Source organism: Prionailurus viverrinus, chromosome B3, assembly GCF_022837055.1.
Source record: "Prionailurus viverrinus isolate Anna chromosome B3, UM_Priviv_1.0, whole genome shotgun sequence".
Taxonomy (NCBI): domain Eukaryota; kingdom Metazoa; phylum Chordata; class Mammalia; order Carnivora; family Felidae; genus Prionailurus; species Prionailurus viverrinus.
In genome coordinates, this window is record NC_062566.1 from 129,148,928 (window position 1) to 129,170,405 (window position 21,478).

The following is a 21,478-nucleotide window of genomic DNA, read 5'->3' on the forward strand; positions in this document are numbered from 1 at the left end:
ATTGTAGTTCTTGGTGATTACTTGCTCCTTAATGTCTTGCCGCCTCTTTTAGAAGTGTAGACTGCTCTAAATGGCAAAAGCATAAGGACTTTGTTAGTTTTTATTTCATAAAGAGACCTCTCGTTTATTCAGCTATTGTAGTTTTGGATTGTTGTCAGCATGTAAAGGATTTTTAACATGACAAATTCAACCAAGAACAGAAAAATACTGTTGAGTAAAGGCTACAGCTGTGCTAGCGTGTATTTTGTTCTCTAACCAGTCCCTGTAAGAGTTAACGACAAAAGTGGCATTTGCTGCTGCTATGAAAATGAACAAAGAAAAGTCTTCACCAAATTAAAACCACAAGCAAGTTAAACATTAAGGTTTTCTTCATCTCTGTTTAGGAGATGTAGTACTGACATTAATGAACCTGAAGTGGCTTTCTTAAAAGCTTCACCTTTTTCCGTGAACTGTTTGTCATGTGAGAATTAGCCTTGGTTAATGACACTTTAATTTGCTTTTTTGAAATGAGACCACAGCTGCAAGCAGGTGAGGTCTTGAAGCCAAGAGAAGCCTAGAGAAGGCATTAGAGCCTACTAAGTCCATAGCTTTGAGGTAGATCCCCATACCTGGGCTCAAATCCTCACCTATGAACAAGTCCTGTGACCTGACTCTCGTCTGTAAAATGGGTATAATAACAATACCTCACACAGAATTTCGCAAGGGTTAGACGAAGTAGAGAACGCAAGGCCCGCGTTGAACGTTCACTGTGCTGGTTAGTGGTTACCAGTTTGTAGACTGATGGTTGCGACAGGCTAGATTCTTGTACACATTGTCGAGGATCACAGTCTTCCTGGAAGATAAAGAGCATCTTAGAGTTTTCAGACCATTTCTCACACACAAGCTCATGTTGCATCACAGCTGCCTTCCGGGGAAGACGGGAATGATCAGACTTCGGTTCCACTGACCTGTAAATGGACGTACAGGGACACGTCCAGGGCTATGTAGCCGATGAGGGGCTGAGCACCAAAACAGAAAGTGGGTCCTGGAGCTTACCGTTCGGGCCTGTTGCTTACACCATGCTGCCTTAGGGTGGAATTTGAGACCTAGGCTTTTGGGCAAGTGTGTTTATAAATATTAATGTCTAAGCTGTGTTAAAATACTACATATTAAACTAAGCAATCAGAATACGAGCTTCATTTTTCTTCAGCCTCTAGGTAATGACTCTGTATGTGTTTAAGTAGTTAAAATTTCCAAATGTTTTTGAACTGTTTCTGTAGCTTTGCAGATCACACACCTGCAGTGCTTAAGGTGGTCTGTATATATGTAAACATATTTTTTTTTATAGCATCGTGTGGAGCCCAAGTGTTAAATTAAATCTCTTTCAATTGATAGGAGTCAAAATACCCAATAGCTTTTATTTTTTAAGTATTAAACAGTTATTTCAAAGCAAGATCCCATTTCATACGGCAGGCTAGTGATTTATCTGACATTTCTACATTTTTCTTTAAAAAAAATGGTTTTACTTTAATAAAATCATGGAGTTTTGGAAGAATGCTTCTATCCACCTACTCCATTAAAATATTTTTAGTACTGAAAGAGTATTTTCCAAAGAAGAAAAAGTGTGAGGATGAGATTGATCTCTAATATTTTCAGCATTTTTCTATTGATTGCGTTCCAAGGACAGAAAGCTGTGTTCTGAGTTGTTAAACCTTTTCTGTTGACAGCTTCTGAAAGAGCATGCCTCGTCCATACCTAAAGGAGAGTCTTGGCCAATAGTAGGTCAGTTTTCAAGCATTGGCTCTATGGGAGCTGATGAATCAAAATGGTTGTGTTCGGAGTTTAAAGAAAGCTTGGTGACTCAGGGGAAGGAGAGCAGGACCCCAGGGAAAAGTGGTGCTCCCCTCCATCTGGTGAGTGCTTTTCCCGCTACAGGTGTGTGTGTGTGTGTGTGTGTGTGTGTGTGTGTGTGTGTGTGTGTGTGTGTGTGTGTGTGTGTTTGCGTTTGCTAGTCCAGGAGAAGAACGAGAATCTGTCCTCCTCATGCAGGTTTTCTTCCATGAGTGTGGGGTGGAAATGGCAGCACGTTAGCACCAGCACTGGTGATCAGGTGGCCCTGGCGTCATCTGGTGCTGGGAGTGTGCTGCTTCAGCCACAGATGAACCTGTTATTTTCATTCCTTCAGGTTTTCAAGCAAAAGAAAATACAGTTGCTAAAGCATTGCCAACAGAATGAGTATTAGAGACTTTTGAATACACAATTTTGCACTGAACTCTGCGTGAACTTGGTATTTTTGAGGGAAGAGTACTCAAACTGAAGTGGTTTTTTTCTGTCAAATATATATACTTCCTGTAGTTGACTAGAAGTTCAATTTTTTCATAAGATGAAACTTTTTAAAATTTAAAGTACTTTTTCAAATTTTGTAAAAGAAATATTTCTAATGGAGACTTTCATTTTCTTAGAAACATTCCTTTTAAGAAAGTTTCTTTGACGTACATTATGAGTTTGTTTTGTCTTTCCTTTGTTTTTAGATCTACCCTTCTGTGGAAAATGTGCGGACCAGCTTAGAAGGCTATCCCGGTAATTAATGGAAACCATCTGAGTTGAAATTTTTGTGTTTATTTCATAAATGCCCTGGTAAACTTTTTAACACAGGTAATAAAAATGCCATTCTTCTGGAGAAAAGTACTGATAAGAGATTCAGAGAATATTTTCTCCGAACTGGCTAAGGATCATAGAAATGCGTACTACTAGGTGCTGCCATGTTCCAAAGATGGTACCATGCAGTTGGGCCATTTGGATAGGTTAACAGTAACTCTCGGAGTACTTTCTGTTCTCGTTTCTACAATAAGGTGGTCACTTCTGCCAGCAGTGGGGGGCTTGTCCTGACAAATAAAACCACCTTTCCCTGCTGCATCCTGCCTTTCCAGAGAAATTCTAACATGCCTTTCTCTGATCTCTCTCTCCATATCTTCCCTGCTTGTGTCTGTGGCTCTGTGTGGTTCGTCCAGTTTTGAATCCCAGATACAGATATATTTAAGGTCCAAAACTTCTGCTTAATCTTGGGATGCACCTTTGTTGTCACATAGTTGATATCTGTACTTTCTAAAGCACTTCATCTGTAAGTGTCTGGATGATTTTGTAGGCAACTTTCAACCTTGTTCGCGACTTCTCTTGCATAGTGCTGGACAGCGAGCTTTTATGTGGAATCCAAAGCCCTTCAGATAGCACATTCAGGAGGTGATAACGAAAAACCCCAGCAGTGTTTGCCCCTGGAAAAAGGAAACCTGATTGGCATTTGCTTGTGGCTGGAAGCAGAATGCTCAGAATTAGACTAATTTAGTCCATTTATTGCTTGTAATAATAGATACAACTCCGCCAGAAAAGGCTTGGTAAGGTTTGGAGTATATCAGCTTTGCGTAATGGCCAAACCAAAATTATTATAACAGGACTCAAGGACATAGTGATGTGTCGGTTTGTTTTGCCCTTTGTCAGCTTCTAATACGTTGGATCCATTCAAAATGTACTTCTTAATGGGGGAAAACATGGTATTTCCAATAAAGCTATTTCATAACTGGTCCTGAATAGGTTTTTAGTTTTGTGCAGTAGAGGAATCGACATGCCTTATTTGATGAGTCAAGAGAAATTTAAAGCTTTCTTTGGAGGTAGATTACTTATGGGGAAGTTTTTTTTTTTTTTTTTTCCCAACGTTTTTATTTATTTTTGGGACAGAGAGAGACGGAGCATGAACGGGGGAGGGGCAGAGAGAGAGGGAGACACAGAATCGGAAACAGGCTCCAGGCTCTGAGCCATCAGCCCAGAGCCTGACGCAGGGCTCGAACTCACGGACCGCGAGATCGTGACCTGGCTGAAGTCGGACGCTTAACCGACTGCGCCACCCAGGCACCCCACTTATGGGGAAGTTCTAATATGTGTTTGAAAAATCACTGGTGGATCTACAATGGTACTTTCTACCTTTAAAACATGAACAAAAATAGTCTACTAATTGTGTTTCCATTTGGAACTGTATCTTTTTTTTTTTTTTTTTTTTTTTTTAAGTTTATTTTGAGAGAGTGTGTACAATCAGGGGAGGGGCAGAGAGAGAGAGAGAGAGAGAGACCATCCCAAACAGGCTCCATGCTGTCAGCATGGAGCCCAACATGCAGGGCTCAAACTCACGAACCGTGAGATCATGACCTGAGCTGAAACCAAGAGTTGGGAACTTAACCGATGGGCCACCCAGGTGCCACTGGAACTGTATCTTTATTTCCTATGCAAGAATAGGGCTTTTAGAATTCCTTTTTAAAAACTTCACTGTTGACTGAGCACATTAATTTTATTGATGATTCCATTACATTTGTGAGAATGTTAATACAAACTCTGCTGAGAAAGGGCAGAGGGTAAAAGGTGAAGGAAGCAGGAGGACCGCGTTTTGTCCTGGTCTACCTCCCCAGCTGACCTGTTCTTGGGCCAAAACGGAGATGCTCCAGACCAGAGTGGGGGCAAGGATTTCTCACCTTCGTGAGGACTGCAGGATAGGCCAGGATTTTTTATATAGTTTTTGTAACACTTCAAATCTGTGCTGTTAGAGATGTTAAATTACCACCCCTGAGTGATTAAATAATACCTTTCTCTTTTCAGGTCATAAACATTTATATGTATCCCTAAGAAAGGAAACCCCACTGAGGGAGCATACCTAATACAAGTATAGACCTTTTTGGGGTTCCTGGGTGGCTCAGTCGGTTAAGCATCCGCCTTAGGCTCAGGTCATGATCTCGCGGTTTGTGGGTTCGAGTCCCGTGTCAGGCTCTGTGCTGACAGCTCAGAGCCTGGAGTCTGCTTTGGATTCTGTGTCTCCCTTTCTCCCTGCCCACTCCCCCCGCCCCCCCAGCATACTCATGCTCTGTCAATAAATATTTAAAAAAAAAAAAAGTTAAAAAAAGGGTTTTTTTTAAATAATAATAAAATAAGACAAGTATAGACCTTTTTTTTCCAAGTACTGTTCCATGAGATGAAATAGGAAGTGGTTTGTTTTTTGTTTTGGGTTGTTTTTTTTTCCAGTATTTACTATAGATTCTTAATGAAGGATCCTCAAGTTGTTTTCTGTAATACTTACTTTGTTTTCTTTTAAAAGCTGGTGGCTCTCTTCCCTATAGCATCCAGACAGCTGAAAAGCAGAATTGGCTCCACGCCTATTTTCAGTAAGTAATTGGTTTAGAATGCTATTGTTTCTTTAGGAATAAGAACGTTATTTATTGTCAGTCTGATGTTTTAAAAAAGAACCTTACATAATGTAGCTATGTTTTTTTTTTTTTCATCTACATATGTTAGTGATAGAAATAATTTAAACAAGATTTTGAACACTATTTGGAATAGGTTTTTAATACCAAAGAGTAAAATTTATCCCTGTGAAGTTTCTATTTAAATACTGGAACTCAAAAAAAAAAAAAAAAAAAAAAAAAGATAATGTTGAGTAGTTTAGAATTTATGTAAGCAGCATTTTTTTTTTTCTAATGTTTATTTATTTTTGAGAGTGAGAGAGTGAGTGTGAGCAGGAGAGGGACAGATAGGGAGAGAGACACAGAATCTAAAGCAGGCTCCAGGCTTCGAGCTGTCAAGCACAGAGCCCAGTGTGGAGCTTGAACTCACAAATTACAGGATCATGACCTGAGCCAAAGTCGGACGCTTGACTGACTGAGCCGCCCAGGTGCCCCGTAAGCAGCTTTTTAAAAAAAGTTATTTGAGTATAACTGTCAATGGTACGTGAGTTACGGGCGTAAAACCTAGTGATTTGGCAGCATTGTAGCTCGTATTTCCAGAATGTAATTCTTCTGTTGGCACATGCACGTACTGTGACTGCAGCTTGCATAGGGTGAAACCCACACTGCTTCCTCCAGAATGTAGGATAGTATTTGGTTTGCTCAGTGGTTGAATGGCCAGGTGAAGGGAAGGTCTTTCGTCCCTCTCTTGTTCCAGGATTGCACTTGCTCTGCGTGTTCTTGGCCCATCCAGGACACTTGTTCTGCGTGTTCTTGGCCCAGTTTCTTGCTTGCTTCAACGGGTGTTAATTACACCACACCACACAGTTGGAAACAAAGGCAGATTGCATCTCAGTAGCTCACAGTCTAACTTGGTGTCCCCTTGTGGGTCTCTTGGGAGGTTATTCCCTACAGAGGACATTCCCTTATGTTGAGCTCTTTTCACTATTCATTTAGGTGAATTTAATGATCCAGAGAACAGTCTACCTGATCCCAATTCTGGCCTCAGTCTCTTCTCATGAGGAACCATCCTCTTTAAATTTGTAAGCAGAGATGGTCACCTCACGACGTAGGTCCTTTTTCCCCCACAGAACCTCAGTCCTGCAGTATTGCACACCTAGAAACCAAACTCAGTTACGTGATCGTCATCCTTGGACTCCAGTGTTTCTGAATTATCCTCCGGCTTTTCAGCATTGCTCTAATACTCATCTTGTTGGCTTTTTTCCCATTTTGTACTTTATTTCAAAAAGCTTGTACTGAGCCTGTACTTAGTAATACACTGTGGGAGCATGATTCCTGCTTTGGAAGAGCTCCCAGTCCACCTAAGAGACAAGACATGCAGATGGGCAGTTGAAGTCACAACTGAAGTAAATACGTGTGTGAATATATGAGTCTTAGTGGCAGAAAAGAGATTGGAAGGCTATATACCAAGAGGTCACAGTGCTTTTTTCTGTTCTCTAAACAGTTTAATAAAACACCACAGGTTCTAGCACAGAACTGTGTACTCACTTTTTAGATTACGGGATTTTGCTTTTCATGAAGTGTCCTAATAGGATTATGATGGGTTTATATTTTCTTATTAGTAATATATTTTTCCTGTCACTAGCAAATGGTCGGCTGAGACATCTGGCCGCAGCAATGCTATGCCACATATTAAAACTTACATGAGACTATCTCCAGACTTCAGTCAAATTGCCTGGTTCCTTGTCACAAGGTAAGTAGGCCTTATATTCTTGATGGGAAGAATTTTTTAAATGTGTTTGTAACTCCTGCTGTGAATACCGAATAGGTTTCCATTAGGTTTCCAAAAGGTGGTGTTGTAAATGGTTAGTTTTCAAAGTGTGTGTATGTCTTCTGAGCCTTATTAAGAGGCCTGTGACTTTCCCTTCACAAAGCCTGTAATCATTGCCTGATTTTAGGAGTCTTGAAGTTTTTAAGGTTTGCACAAAATTTGTGTTTACTCCTGTTTTTCAATACTTCAATAGTAGGAATTAGGCAAGTTAACAATTGAGGTGAATCCAGAACAAAAATGATGCGGTAAAACTAGTATTCCTTAGTTACTTTCTCTCAGAAAATTGACACTTGACCAATCCAGTCTCTTCCAATGCATTTTTTTTTTAATTTTTTAAAACGTCTTTATTAAGATATAATTTTCTTTAAGATTCACTTATTTAAATTCTGAGTTAGTATATTCCTAGAATTGTGCAATCATCACCATAATCTAATTTCACAATTTTCATTACCCTCTATAAGAAACTCGTTATTAAGCTTTTTTTATGTTCATTTTTATAGCAAGGTAGATTGTTGTGCTCTCAGAAAAAGAGAACTGGACTAGAACTTTAGTTCCTGACTCCTAGTCTGACCAAAGGCCATTAGGCATCTCTTAATGATTCAGTGACCCAATGATGTCAATGCGAATAATTAAGGTATGACTAAGTAGAATAATTTCTTTAATGAACAGACTTTGAAACAAAAGTTTAAGAATACTCAAGAAGAAACTTTGAAACAAAAGAGCCAGTTAGAAGCAGAACCAAGTTCCCTTCCTACTTTCTGGAAATTAGTGGCCTTCCCGGCTCAGGATCAGGAACAGTGACCTGAACTGTGTTTAGTGGTATACATTAGATGCAAGAGCGGGCTTCTGGACAGTTTGTGAGGCACCATAGTGTAATGAAAATATGGCTCCTAAAAATTTAAGATGCTTTTCTATCATTTATTAGCTCTGTGAATTTGGGAAATTTACTTAATCTGTGTCCATTTCCTATTATATAAAATGGGCAAAGTAATGGGTGCCTCCTGGGGCGGTTAAGTGAAATGAGATATGCTAGAGGCTCAGTGCATATGACCTAATAGGCCCCAGGACACGACAGCTGTGGTTATGCTTGTCCAAGCTTCACCATCAAGACTGAAGGATGGCCAAGGGGAATTAGTATGCATTTCTTTGCTGTGGGTCTTTAAAGAGAAACTTTTTTTTCTTTAATTTTTTTAATGTTTGTTTTTTTTTTTGAGAGAGAGGCAGAGTGTGAGTGGGGGAGGGACAGAGAGGGAGACACAGAATCCAAAGCAGGCTGTAGGCTCTGAGCTGTCAGCACAGAGCCGAACTGTGGGGCTCGAACTCACGAACCCGGAGATCATGACCTGAGCCGAAGTCAGACACTTAACCAACTGAGCCACCTAGGTTCCCCTAAAGAGAAACTGTAGCTTCTGAAGAAGTAGGCTTCTTGATGGGGCGCCTGGGTGACTCAGTTAAGCATCTGACTCTTGATCTCACCTCGGGTCATGATCTCGCAGTCCCTGAGTTCAAGCCCCGCATCGGGCTCTGTGCTAACAGTGCGGAGTCTGCTTGAGATTCTGTCTCTCGTCTCTGCCCCTCCCTTCCTTGTGTGCACTCTCTCTCAAAATAAATAAACTGAAAAACTTTTTTTAAAAGAAGTAGGTTTCTTGGTTGTGCTCTTCCTGGGTAGAGAGGCCAGTGCCTGAGATGGATAGTGCCAGGGAGAACAGAGATCTGAAATGTGTGTGTCCTCTGGGTAACTGAGTATGAGATTTTCATTAATCCCTCCCACACTTGTATTTTACATAACACCCTAAAAGGGTAAACTGTTCAAATATTCCTCAGTTAAGAGAAGTTATCAATATGCTACCTAGCCTTCTACAAAGCTAACCAATAAGGAAATAAATTTGGATATATTATGGACCCTTGAACATGATTCAGAGAAATTAGATATTGAGAGAGCTCACATTTTAATGTCAGCTCACCTGTTCAGTAATTATCTTTTAAGCTAAGTTATTAAGTTTCAAGTAGTAAAAAGTAAACCGTGTTATTAAGTTGTAATATGAAAAGCCTGGCTTTTCCTATCCTGATGCTGTGTGTGACTGTGACTTCCTGGTGATGAGTTGGGGAGACCAGATGAAATCTCTACTTGCTTCCAATTCTAACATGGCTACCACTGGAAATATTCCTGACTAGTGAGCCATCGTTCATCCCAAGGGCTACTTTATTATACAGCTCTTGTTATTTTGTTTTGTGCAGAATACCTTAAATGACGGAACAGTTTTCTCAGTGTGGTCTGACAATTCTCTGATTAGTGATCCCGTCCATTATAATACTTATTTGTACTAGTCAAGGTTCTTTCTGAAGTCATACCACTTTGAATGTCGAATTGAATTTGAAGGCTATACTTTGAACTTTGGTTAAAATCTTACCTGATTTTCCTCCATGTAGGAAAAGATACATAAAGAAACACAAACATTATTTGGTAAAATTAGTCTTATCTAGCTGGCAGCATCATGTTATCCTGCTGGGAAACCTGTTGCCTGGAGAACCCTCCGAAAAGCACACAGTGACCAGAAGTGTTTTTGTTCCTTCCTCCATTGGTCAAACGTTGCCTCCAAGATGTAAATGGATGGGACTCCTTTGTGTAAGAGTCCTCAATGTGGGTCTTTGACATTAGAGATGGAAATCCTGGTGCTGGGGATCCATGGATAAAGAAGAGGAGATGATGTTTGAAGTGCTGGCCTTCACGTGAAAATGGAAAGGTTGAGTCCAGAGAAAGCAGGGACAGTTCCCTCGTACATTTCTGTGTTAGTCATGGTTCTCCAAAGAAACAGAACTAGCAAGTGAGATAAACACACGGATTTACTTTTAAGGAATTGACCTGTGATTGATCGCGGGAGCTTGAAAATACAAAACCCGGAGGGCAGGCCTGCGTCCTGGTGTAGCTGTTGGAGTCTCGAGTGTCTACTTCATTGGAAAATTGAATTTACCATCTATTTGGGGATTTTGTTTTCCTCAGGATGGAGTTAAAAGATGGTTGTGCTTCACTAAAGTTGGGTATTTATTGATCCTGTGTTAAGGGTATGAAGGGGGGTTGAGAGTAACACTGAGGAACCCTGTTCTGAAGGCAAAGTTTTTGTAGTTGAGTTTAATGATGGTGTTCATTCAGCTCCAGGAGTAGAACAAGACATGACCCATGTCATGCGGGGGCTGCAGAAAGAGATAGAACACTGATTGTATGCTAGTTGTTTACCTGTGTAATGATCTGGTGGAAGCACCCTTAGAAGTGTATTATTGTCGGGAGGGGGGATGCCTAGGTGGCTCAGTCGGTTAAGCATCTGACTTTGGTTCAGGTCATGATCTCACGGTTCGTGAGTTCGAGCCCCACATCGGGCCCTGTGCTGACAGCTCAGATCTTGGAGCCTTCTTCAGATTCTGTTTCCCCCTTTCTCTGCCCCCCCCCCACCTCTGCCGTGTGTGCGCATGCACACACATGTGCTCTCTCTTCTCTCAAAAATGTTTTAAAAAATGTATTATCCAGTTGGGGTGGGGTCAGGGTGGGTCAGAGACCAGCTGAAGGTAAGGCAGTGATATTTCAAGTAGGCCTGGAAGTGCGCCTCAGAAAACGAGATGGATTGGAAGGGAAATCTGAGCAGAGGAAGGGGTGCGAAGGCCATGGAGCTGGAAAAGTGCATGGGCTTTTCAGGGCAAATCTGAGGGAGTCTGCAATTAGGCGAAAAAAGATACTCCCATACCTCCAGAATGGATTTTCTCAAGCTATGGCACCATATGTTCTTAGCCATAAGTCCAAAAAGCATCAACTGTAAATTTATTGAATATTAGTTTGTATTATGTGAATGTGTGCTTTCATGTTGACTAGATATTACTAAACTCTAACTTAGAAGTTAATTTGTTAAGAATTTGAAATTTGTCATGGATTTGTGGCTTATACTTTTGTTCCAGAATAGCGAGGCTAAAAACTGTCTACTTACCAAAATGTATAAGGAAGAATTGCAACAACTATTTGATTTTCATATACCAGACACTGTTCTAAGCACTTTTCGTATTCATTTAATTTTCACAACTGCTCCATGAGGATATGGAAAAAGAGCGGTTAGGTAGGCTGCCCATCCATGGTCACACAGTAGTTACCTTGTGGCAGCAAGATTTGAACCCAAGAAATTGGACTCCTCAGCTGGCACTCCTCACCCCAACCTTCGGATGCCTCTCCTCATTAACAGTGGAAGTGTACCTGTTTTCTGTGAAGACCAGTTAAGTCAAAAACTGCATCACACTCTGTGGTATTTAAAAAAAGAAGAAAGGGAGGGGTCACTTGGGTGGCTCAGTCAGTTAAGCGTCCGACTTCAGCTCAGGTCATGATCTCGCAATTCGTGGGTTCAAGCCCCACGTCAGGCTCTGCTGACAGCTCAGAGCCTGGAGCCTGCTTCGGATTCTGTGTCTCCCTCTCTCTCTGCCCCTCCCCTGCTTGCTCGCTCGCTCTTTCAAAAATAAATAAAAAACATCAAATAAATAAATAAATAAATAAATAAATAAATAAATAAATAACCACCTGGCATTCCAGTATTAAAGGATGTCTGAGAGACACCTGAAAATAAAATACTTGGAGCCCACTCTCAGCCCTTCTACAATAACAAGGGTGTAGATCCACAATACAAGTGGATCAGGAACTGTATCAGGAACTCGCTTCAATTTTTGTTTCTTGGTTTGCCACCTTATCCCCAAGTCAGAACATCCCAAACGGAGTTCTTCTTTTCAAGAAGAATATGTCTTTCCCTCCTGGCCCTGGTGGCACCTGCCCATTCCTTTATCCTCCAGTTTACAGCCCAGCCATCCTCTTGCTGTTTCTGCCTTTGCACGTTCTGCAGCATTCACTGAGGTCCTTCCTCCTGTGGATGCTGAGCCCTCAGGACAAAAACAGTAAGATTGAAGCAGTCCTTTAAGATGCTTTTCTCAGATGACAGACACAGAAATAGTTAAAATAGGAAGAGATCGATTCTGTGCTTGAGGTGGGCATGTGGATGCTTTGTATAGGACTGTCAAAGCCCATTCATCCTTAAAATGGTCTCACTTTATTGTTCTGGTCCCTGAAACTACCAACTCAGATACTCACCACCTGGACTTGTGAGGTGATTGCCTCTTTGCCGTCCCATCACGCCAATGGTCTGCTTCCCAGGCCACCTTTCCTTTCCTGGTTGTCAGTGACCCAGCATCTTTCAGAAAGATGAATTTTCGTCCTTGTCACTCAGACCCTAACCATACCATTTTCACCTTGTCCTGCCCTCCCCAACCTCAACTGTCAGAAGCAACCAACCTGGCTGCCTGTGCCCCTGTAATCAACCTTCCATCAGCTCCCTCGTACTGCCTTTGTTCTTTTTCTCTGCTTTTCTGGTTGCTACCCCTCTCCTAAGAATTATGCTCAGTGGGGCGAGCCTTGGTGGCTTAGTGGGTTAAGTGTCAGACTCTTGATTTCGGCTCTGGTCATGATTTCAGGGACATGAGTTCAAGCCCACGTCGGGTTCTGTGCTGACAGTTGTGGAGCCTGCTTGGGATTCTCTCTCCTTCTCTCTGCCCCTCCTCAGCTTTCTCTGTCTCAAAAATAAATATTTAAAAATGTGCTCACGGGGCACCTGGGTGGTGTCAGTTAGGCAGCTGACTTTGGTTCAAAGGTCATGATCTCACGGTTCGTGGTTCGAGCCCCGCATTGGGCTCTGTGCTGATAGCTCAAAAGCCTAGAGCCTGCTTCAGATTCCGAGTCTCCCTCTCGTTCTGCTCCTCCCCTGCTCGCACTCTGACCCACCCCACCCCCCTCAACTGTAAACAAACACTAAAAAATGTGCTCAGGCCTGATGTCCTTCTCTTGGGGGGGGCTCTGCCAGCCTCCTGCTGCCTTCTCCAGAGCCTTAGAGCATTTATGCAGGTACTGCCATTGGAGCTTGTAGCTCCTACATCATTGTCTTGTCTCCTCTTGTAGAGAAGAGTGACCATGAGCTTTAATGTTGTCAAATAGTACTGTGTGATCATGCCTACTATTGGACAGGTCTTTTTCCTGGAACAAGTTTCTTAACCTCATTGAGCCTCAGATCTCTTATTTGCACAACAGCTGTACGGATGAAGGGACATACTCCGTGACATGACCCACAGACCAAAGAAAGTTAGTCTCTACAGTTAGAAGTTAAATGTGATACACTGACAAAGTATAACGAAAGACTAGAAGTGGAAGTAAAATACAAGCTCCGGAGTTACTAGTGACAGTGTAGTGTGACCACTGTGTATTGCCTTCTCAGCCATTAGGATGAAAACATCTTTACCAAACAGCTCCTTGTACGCACATCCTCTATTTCTCCTTTGAGACACTGTGTTCCAGGCAGGGTGGTCTCTGTGTCCCCGCATCATGTTGCTCCACTGCAATGCCTCTGCTGATGATGGCCATTTGCCTCACACATGCTGCCCCTCCTGTCTCCAAGAATCCTAATTGTTTCCTTAAAGACCCAGATTAAAATATATAGCCAGCAACTACTATCTGGCACTGCTCATAACAGTAGTGCCCCTGCTTCGAAGTGCCTTCGAAATAACCTCCCTCCCCGTAGTTCGTGTGCCAGTATTGTGAACTGGTTACTGGAACAGAGGAAGATCAAGTAATCGGCTCGTGTGGATCTGGGACCAAGTCATCGTCTTGAGTAGCCTAATAGCTACTAGTAGCATAATATTCAATATGCATTTATGAATGCCAGTGGTATGCCAGGCAGAGGGGACACAGGGGTGGTATAGCATGACTCCCATTTCTTCAATAAATCGGGGTTCTGGGTATCAAGAATTAAAGGGACGCAGTTGTTGGCCCTCAAAGACACTAGTAAAGCCATATAGAGCTCAAGACCCTATATTTTCACTAACTGCTTGAAAGCATGAAGGATGTGCCCAGGGAAACCAGCTTCATGCTGCTGCCCTGTGTCAGGCACTGTATATACCATGTGGAACAAGAGACAGCCAACCTATCCTAACAGCTTTCATTTTAGCCAGAGTGAGGTAGGAGAGAGAGGCAGACTGTATAAACAGGAGTTAGCATGAAATCTCACACGAGGATTAGAAACAAAATGGGGTGATGTTGGAGCCTGTCTGGAGGGGTCAAGGTCTCCTGCAGGAAGTGATGTTTGTGCTGAGTTGATTGATAAAAGGTGGGAGTGGGCGCTCAATTATAGAGTATGTGGGATGTTGGAGTGGTCCAGCGTGGCTATGCACAGGCCATGCCAGATCGAGAGGGCCTTGACGGCCAGAGTAAGAATCTTATCCAAAGTGCCGTGGAAACACTTTAACAGTAGATCTGCTGTGTGTCTTGTAAATGTAACCCAAGTTGCTGAAAGGAGAGTGGATTATTAGAAATAAGAATAGAGGTGAATGGGCCAGCTGGGAAGCATGAAGAGATTATGGTTGCTTAAATGGCAGAGGTGAGAGTGTTCCTGGGGAACAGCAGGCAGATGTGGACTGTGTTGTGTGTGTGCGTACTATCTATATAGAAAATACCCCACAATCTCCTTTGAAGAAAGGCAATCAGGATGGTGGGAAAAACATGGGTTTGGAATTAAAAAGACCCACGTCCAAATTTCGGTTCAACCCCTTAACATTTGTGAATTAGTAAACCTTGCCAAGCGCCAGTTTCCTCCTCAACCAAAGTAGGTTATGACCTTTAACTGTAAGTTTTGTTCAGAGGCTTGGAGCAGGTTACATAGAACAGCTATCATCAGGGAGTGGTAGATGTTGAACAAATGATACTTACCTTCCCTGCTTACGTTTAATTTTGAACATTACAAGTAACGATATTTGTAATATTTCATTGGAAGCACATGAACCCACTGTAACAAGTATGGGATAGTAATACTTTACAGTAGCAGTTCAACCTATGAAATCACATAACTATGGGACCCTCAGAATCCGCCATCAGACACTCACACCAATCACACGGTGGTCCTGAGGCTTTTAGTCACCTGGAGAATCACTGATAAAATGTCGGGCACCGGTCAGGAGATGTTTAAAAAGCCTTTCTGCTCTGTGAGGTAAAGAAATGGTGGAGGGAGACACCTGACTTTTTTTTTTTTTTTAATAATTATTTTGGGGAGCGAGAGAGAGAGAGAGAGAGCACAAGCAGGAGAGGGGCAGAGAGAGAGAGAGGAAGACACAGAATCCAAAGCAGGGCTCCAGGCTCCTAGCTGTCAGCACAGAGCTGGATGCGGAACTCGAACCCACGGACCGAGATATCATGACCTGAGCCGAAGTCAGATGCTTAACGAGTGAGCCACCCAGGTGGCCGACATTTGATCTTCTTTGAGCAGTTGCCATGTGGGAGAAAGTTCTGGTGCTTTAGCTGCGTTGTTTCAGTCGTCACAGGAGCCTGTGAGGTGGAAGTGTCCCCTTCCACGGGTGAGATACAGGACCATAGAGCTGAGGCCTCCCTCTATTACCCAGCAAGTCTCTGTCCACGGTTGCAAAGTTGCCAACTTTGCACAGGGATAGAGGGATTCGCAAAAATGCTGTTTCCGCTCTCTGGGTATTTATAGTAGAACAAAAAAGGTTTTATCAAACAACTCATGCACGTTATTTAAGTGCAGCTGTAACAATTTTCTGAGTATTGTGAGTAAATAGACTTTCACCCAGCAAGGCCTTAACTGTCTTTCATTTCTCGGGTCAACAGGACTTGAGACTTCCCTTGTTTTCCTTAGTTAGCCCGGGGCTTTCCATAATGTCTTGAGCTTCCTGGCTGGCCAGTTTCCTTTCTCTTTCGGTGTGGTTGCCTTAGTAATCATTGGCTTCCACTCCAGACTCAGAGTCAAGTCCATGTCTTGACTGACCTGCCCCCACACTTGGCTTGTGAGGCCCCTCGGTACGGATTTGTGAACAGGGAAGCTACTGAAGCCCAACGCTGAGGCTGCAACAGTGAAAGAGCTGCCTAGACTTCGCCCATAGTTGAATATGGGAGAGGCTTCACATGCGATTCCTGTGCTTGGAGTATGGTGGTAGGGAGATGAAAGTGGTCAATATATCAGTACGGAAGTCAGAAAATGGAACTGGTTGCAGTGGGAGGATGGCTCACTTGGAGTGCAAATTGACCTACAGTGGGAATGTCATGTGGAATGGTCTGTTGGAGCTGTACTCAGAAGCTTGGTGTGCAGATAGGACGTTTCGGCGTTTTCTTTAGAACTAATTATCAATACCCCGAGCCTTTGTGGCGTTTTCAGGGGGAGAGTGTAACAAAAGGTTGATTTCTGGGAGTTGAGAGAAATACCGGAAATACATACCAAGTGGGCTTTTCACATTTACCAGTGTTCCACTGCCAAACAGATCAGATCAAATTTTACCTCCTGAGTTAAAGAGCAACTGGTCACCATTCGCCAGAAATAATCTTTCTTCTACCTAAGAGAAATGTTACATGTTCTGTATGACATCATAGAAGTTAACCTTCCCAAAAAAACAAAACCTTCACTCAGTATATTAAGCACTTATTATGGACCAAGCACTCTTCCAGGTGCTAGAATTATATAAAATAGCCCTTGACTTTGTTGTGCTGGGAGTTCCCCCAAGTTAACAAGTATAATTACCTGTATCGAATGGTGGTAGATGCTATAGAGAAGAACAAAGTAGAATAATTCAGGGTCATAGTCTTTTACTCAATACTTTGGACTAGATATGTTTTGGTATTTGGAATTTAGGACGATAACATGGTATATATAACACTAAGGATGTTAATAGATGGCATTACAAGTAGCCTCATGTCTGTTTAGGTCAACTTTTGCCAGCAAATGAGCTAAGAAGGTTTTTTGTTTTGTTTCGCCACTAAAGGAAAAGAGTTAAATAAAAGTGTAACTTCGAAGTTGGCTTTGGTTGTTTTTAGGTTCAGAGCCAACATTTAATGCTCGCTATCAGATCCAGGCACTGTTGTAGACTTACTTTAAACACACACACTTTTCTTCCCCTACCCACATCTCCTGTAATCCTCACCAGTTCTACATGTAGGTATCCATCCTGTCTGTGGATAGGGGAACTGAAGCACAGGGAGGTTAAACAAGGGCCCAAGAACCCAGGCACACCCCCAAACATGGTACTGTCGGGTAGTGAGCGCTTGGGTTGAGGAGGGAGTCTGCTCATTACATAGGATGGTCAGGGAAGGCCTCACTGACAGTGATATTTAGGAAGGGAGGGTGCCATGTGGATGGATATAGCTGGGGGAAAGCATTCTGAGCAGAGAGGTAGAGGTAGGAATTTATACACTGCTATGGTCATTGCCTTTGAGTTAAACCAAAGTGGTGTTGCTGGAGTGAATGGGGTGGGAGGGCAGGTGAAGTCAGAGCAGTAGCAGGCCGCCAAACTACCTTTTACCTGCTTGAGAGGTAGAATTGGTGGTGTCTTGATGTCACCTGGGTTTCCTGAAACTTTTAGTCCTGGGTCTATGGAGGGAGTTCTATGTCCATATACTTACAATTTGAATTGATTAAAACAAATAAGGGCCCCTTAAAATATATATCTTTTGGGGCACCTGGGTGGCTCAGTCAGTTGGGTGTCCAGCTCTTGATTTCAGCTCAGGTCACCATGTCACAATTGTGAGATCAAGCCCCGTGTCAGGCTCCACGTTGCACATGGGGTCTTAAGATCTCCCTCCCATCCTCACCAGCACGGGTTCTCGTTCTCTCTCTCTCTCTCTCTCTCTCTCTCTCTCTCTCTCTCTCTCTCTCTCTCTCTCTCTCTGTCTTCCTCTCAAAAACAAAAAAAAAAAAAAATCTTTTTAAAGGTGTTGTTCCATTAGGCTTTCTGGAATAAGACATGGTTTTAATGTAGTTGGATTTAGCTTATACTCAACGGGTTTCTCAGCAGGGCACTGTTGGCATTTTGGTCAAGATCATTTTGTCATGTGACTTGTCCTGTGTATTATAGGATATTTAATAATCTGGCCCTCCCATACCAAATGGCACATCATGGTGAAAGCAAAAAAAAAAAAAAAAAAAAAAAAAACCTTCTGTATTTGTAAATATTCCCTAGATTCTCTCCTGGTGGATGGTATTGTCTTTGAAAATAAACTCAGAACTTGATGAATAACTGATCTATGAGTGCTGCTTCCCTTTCATTTAATACATTTTCCTACTTGAGAGAGATGAGACATAGTTATACAGACAACCGTGGGTTCTTGTCCAAATGAAGCGATAATGTCTAGCAAATCTAACAGTCCGTCAACAAAGTGGCAGATGGATTATGTTTTATGAATTGGATTTTAGCAAAAGATAAAAACATCAAAAGCTACATAAATCTGAATTTTTTTGCCATTTTTCTGCTTTGATGTATTATCAGTCCATATTAATGTTCCTATTTGGGATGAATAATTCCTTCTTAAGTGCCACAAAATTAAAACAAGTTCACCCGAAAAAAAAGTAATAAAGATGGATGATCACCAATATGAATCTTGACTCTGACATGATAATGAAAATTTTTCTTAATCGAGATTCATACATCAAAGTATTGCCTTTCAAGGTGGTCACCCATTGACACTAAGTACTTTTACCAAAAATACTGTCATTGTTCAGATCTTCCTGGCAGTCTTGAGAATTTCCTTCAAAGTGAATTTAAGGCACATTGTTTTTGGCCTTGTATTTCATATTTTCTGTTGATGTCTAATGAGCTACCAACAAACTTTATTACCCTGCAGTTCCTATGGGTCAGGAGTCTGGACACGATCTCTGCGCTGGATCAAGGTGTGAACCAGGTTATGATCTCCTTGACGGCCTGGCATCCTCTTCCAAGCTTATAGGTTCTTGGCAGAATTCTGAGGGTCCTGCTTTCCTGGTGACAGTCCAGGGGGCATTCTTGGCTCCAGAGTGCTTCCTCTGGTGCCTATGCCATTGCTGTCTGCAATGGACAGGTCGCAGTATAGCTGTTTGCTTCTCTGAAGCCAGTAGGAGAACCTCAGTCCTTAGGAAGGACCTTCTTCCTCTCTCAAGGCTTTATCTGATAAAGTCAGGCTCACCCATTGTCCTCCCAAACTTTTTGGTAAACCCAACTTACTCTTAAGCTGATCACGGGAATGAAATCCCATCATATTCACAGTTTTGCTCATGCTCTAAGGGAGAGGTTTATACCAGATGTGACATCGGGAGCAAGAGCAGGAATTCTGGGGGCCATCTTCCAACCCTGCCTTCCATAGGTCTCATTGGTACTTATTACCCAGGTGAATCTCTCTGTACTATTCCCCAGCCTTGACTTGCAATAATTTCTTACTGTTCTCAAAATTGAGGTTTCTTTCTCATAGGCAAAACTACCGTTGAACATACTCAAAAGACTGAACCTCAGCATCCAAAGACTATTTGAAAAATGAAATTCTATAATTATTTGGAGCCAAAAGAGACTGCTTTATTAGAGTGAGGGAGTAACCCTGCAGCGTAATTGCTTTAGAGAACTACATTGACTTGGCTATGTAGAATTGTTCAAAGTAAGTCTTATGAAAGATCAGTAGAATCCCAAAAGATCTAATTTCCTAGTCTAAAGAAAAAAACAAAACAAACCTTACCACCTTATGAGTGAACTTCACTCATTGCATATAGTGTATTCATCATATCCCATTACCTGTCATTTCTCCACACATTTTGTAAGTAGAGGTTTCTTGGTCATGGGGACTTTGTTTTACTCAGATGACATTTCACAGAAACGGAAAGTGTCTACTGAAAATCCGGTATTGAAATCATAAAAACGCTTGGCTAGCCTTACTGTGGCTTTCGTCTTCCATTTATTCTTTTAAATATATGTGAATCTCAAAGTTTTAATAGCCTCTCTTTGATTATGTGTTCTCCCTGATAGCCTTTTGCATAGATCCTGGGTTAGGTTTTAGTATATGGTTGCCACCGAGAATTCTAATATCTGCACTGAAACCATTTTTAATGAAGTTTCTATTTGATTGGACTGGATACTTGAAAAGTTTTTGTCCTACTCTAAAAGAAAGTGAGTTTGTAGTTCCTATCTATACTTGTCCAGCTAAAAAACTCATCCTATTGGTAATTTTGTGTAATGTCTTATGTTTTCATACAGTGCCTGGTCTATAGTGACCCAGAAGTTTTTGAGAGGGTGATAATCCCTATAATCAAACTGCTATTCATTTGCTCACTGATTTCTCAGGTTCTAAGTTTTTCTTTTTGTACTATCTAGAATGGTTGTGCTTATCCTTAAGATCTATTTCAGGTGTTCCCCTTTGAAAATTTTTCTAGCTCAGCAGACATAATTCATTGTTTTCTATCGTGTTTTTATAGCACTTTTTTTTTTAATTTCTCTTGAGAGAGCACGAGCATGAGCACCGGGGGGGGGGCAGAGAAAATCCCAAGCAGGCTCTGCACTGTCAGCGTGGAGCCTGATGTGGGGCTCAAACTCATGAACTGTGAGATCATGATCTCAGCCAAAATCAAGAGTCGGACACCGAACCGCCTGAACCATCTGGATGCCCCTATAGCACTTTTTGCTTGGTCTTTTTTTACGTATTCCTTCTTGGTTCTTTGTGGGTTCCTTTGCCTTGATATATTATGAACTGTTTGAAGACAGCTGCCAGGTTTTACCTTCACATCCTCAGCATCTAACACTGTGCACAGCGTATTGTTAGTGACCTATATGTACTTGAATGAGAGCCCTTCACAAAATGTTGTTCACATAGGTGTATATATGCACATAACGAGAGAAGGGCAGGTGGAAAAAGTTTGTCTTCCCACTCCTGTTCCCCAGCCGTCCTGCTCCTCAGCCTCAAATCACTACTAGTGTCTTGGATTGAATAGCTTTTAACCCCATGTACCGTCAAACCTAGGTACCTCAGAGGATGGCTGATGTTACCCAGACAGCCAACCTACTGTTGAGGAAACAATACCGAGATGGAATCTAAAGATCCGCATTCCTATTTGGGACTGCCACATACTAGCCTTGCCACTTAAATTTGGGGAATGCCATTTATAACCTGGGTTTTCTCTCACTTCAGGAATGTTGCAAAGATGATGATGGAAGATAGATGTGGAGGTTTCCTGTTATTCTATATGATTATACTGTATGTAACTGCTTGGTTTTTAGGGCCTGTGTTCACAACTCTGTGTTAGGTCGTTGTTCATAAGTTCCCTAAGGATTCAAGAAAACCATGTAAGGGACACCTGGGTGTCTTAGTTAAGTGTTCGACTCAGTTTTTGGCTCAGGTCATGATCTCAATGTGAGTACAAGCCCATCGGCTCTGCACTGGCAGTGTGGAGCCTGCTTTTGGGATTCTTTCTCTCTGCCCCTCCCCTGCCCAAACTGTCTCTTTCTCAAAATAAATAAATAAACTTAAAAAAATTTTTTTTTGAAAAGCAGCTTTTAAAAAGCTTTTCTGTTTGAAAGGATATGTGTGGAAGGATATGTGATTTAAAGACTTGTCCATAGTTAGAGCCTTTTCTAAGTTGAATATGTGATT

The 21,478-nt window shown here is 42.0% G+C and overlaps 1 protein-coding gene across 8 annotated transcripts in view; it reads left to right on the forward strand.

Annotated features, from left to right (window-relative positions):
- Positions 1-21,478, forward strand: part of TDP1 (tyrosyl-DNA phosphodiesterase 1) — a 92,989-nt gene that overhangs the window by 26,083 nt on the left and 45,428 nt on the right. For all 8 annotated transcript variants that reach the window (XR_007153039.1, XM_047863081.1, XM_047863079.1 and 5 more), the window contains 4 exons: positions 1,707-1,892; positions 2,511-2,559; positions 5,114-5,180; positions 6,844-6,951. Coding sequence is in view for 7 of the 8 variants with exons in the window: in XM_047863081.1 (XP_047719037.1) it covers positions 1,707-1,892; positions 2,511-2,559; positions 5,114-5,180; positions 6,844-6,951 (410 nt within the window). In the remaining variant the exon portion in view is untranslated. The remainder of the gene's footprint in view (positions 1-1,706; positions 1,893-2,510; positions 2,560-5,113; positions 5,181-6,843; positions 6,952-21,478) is intronic.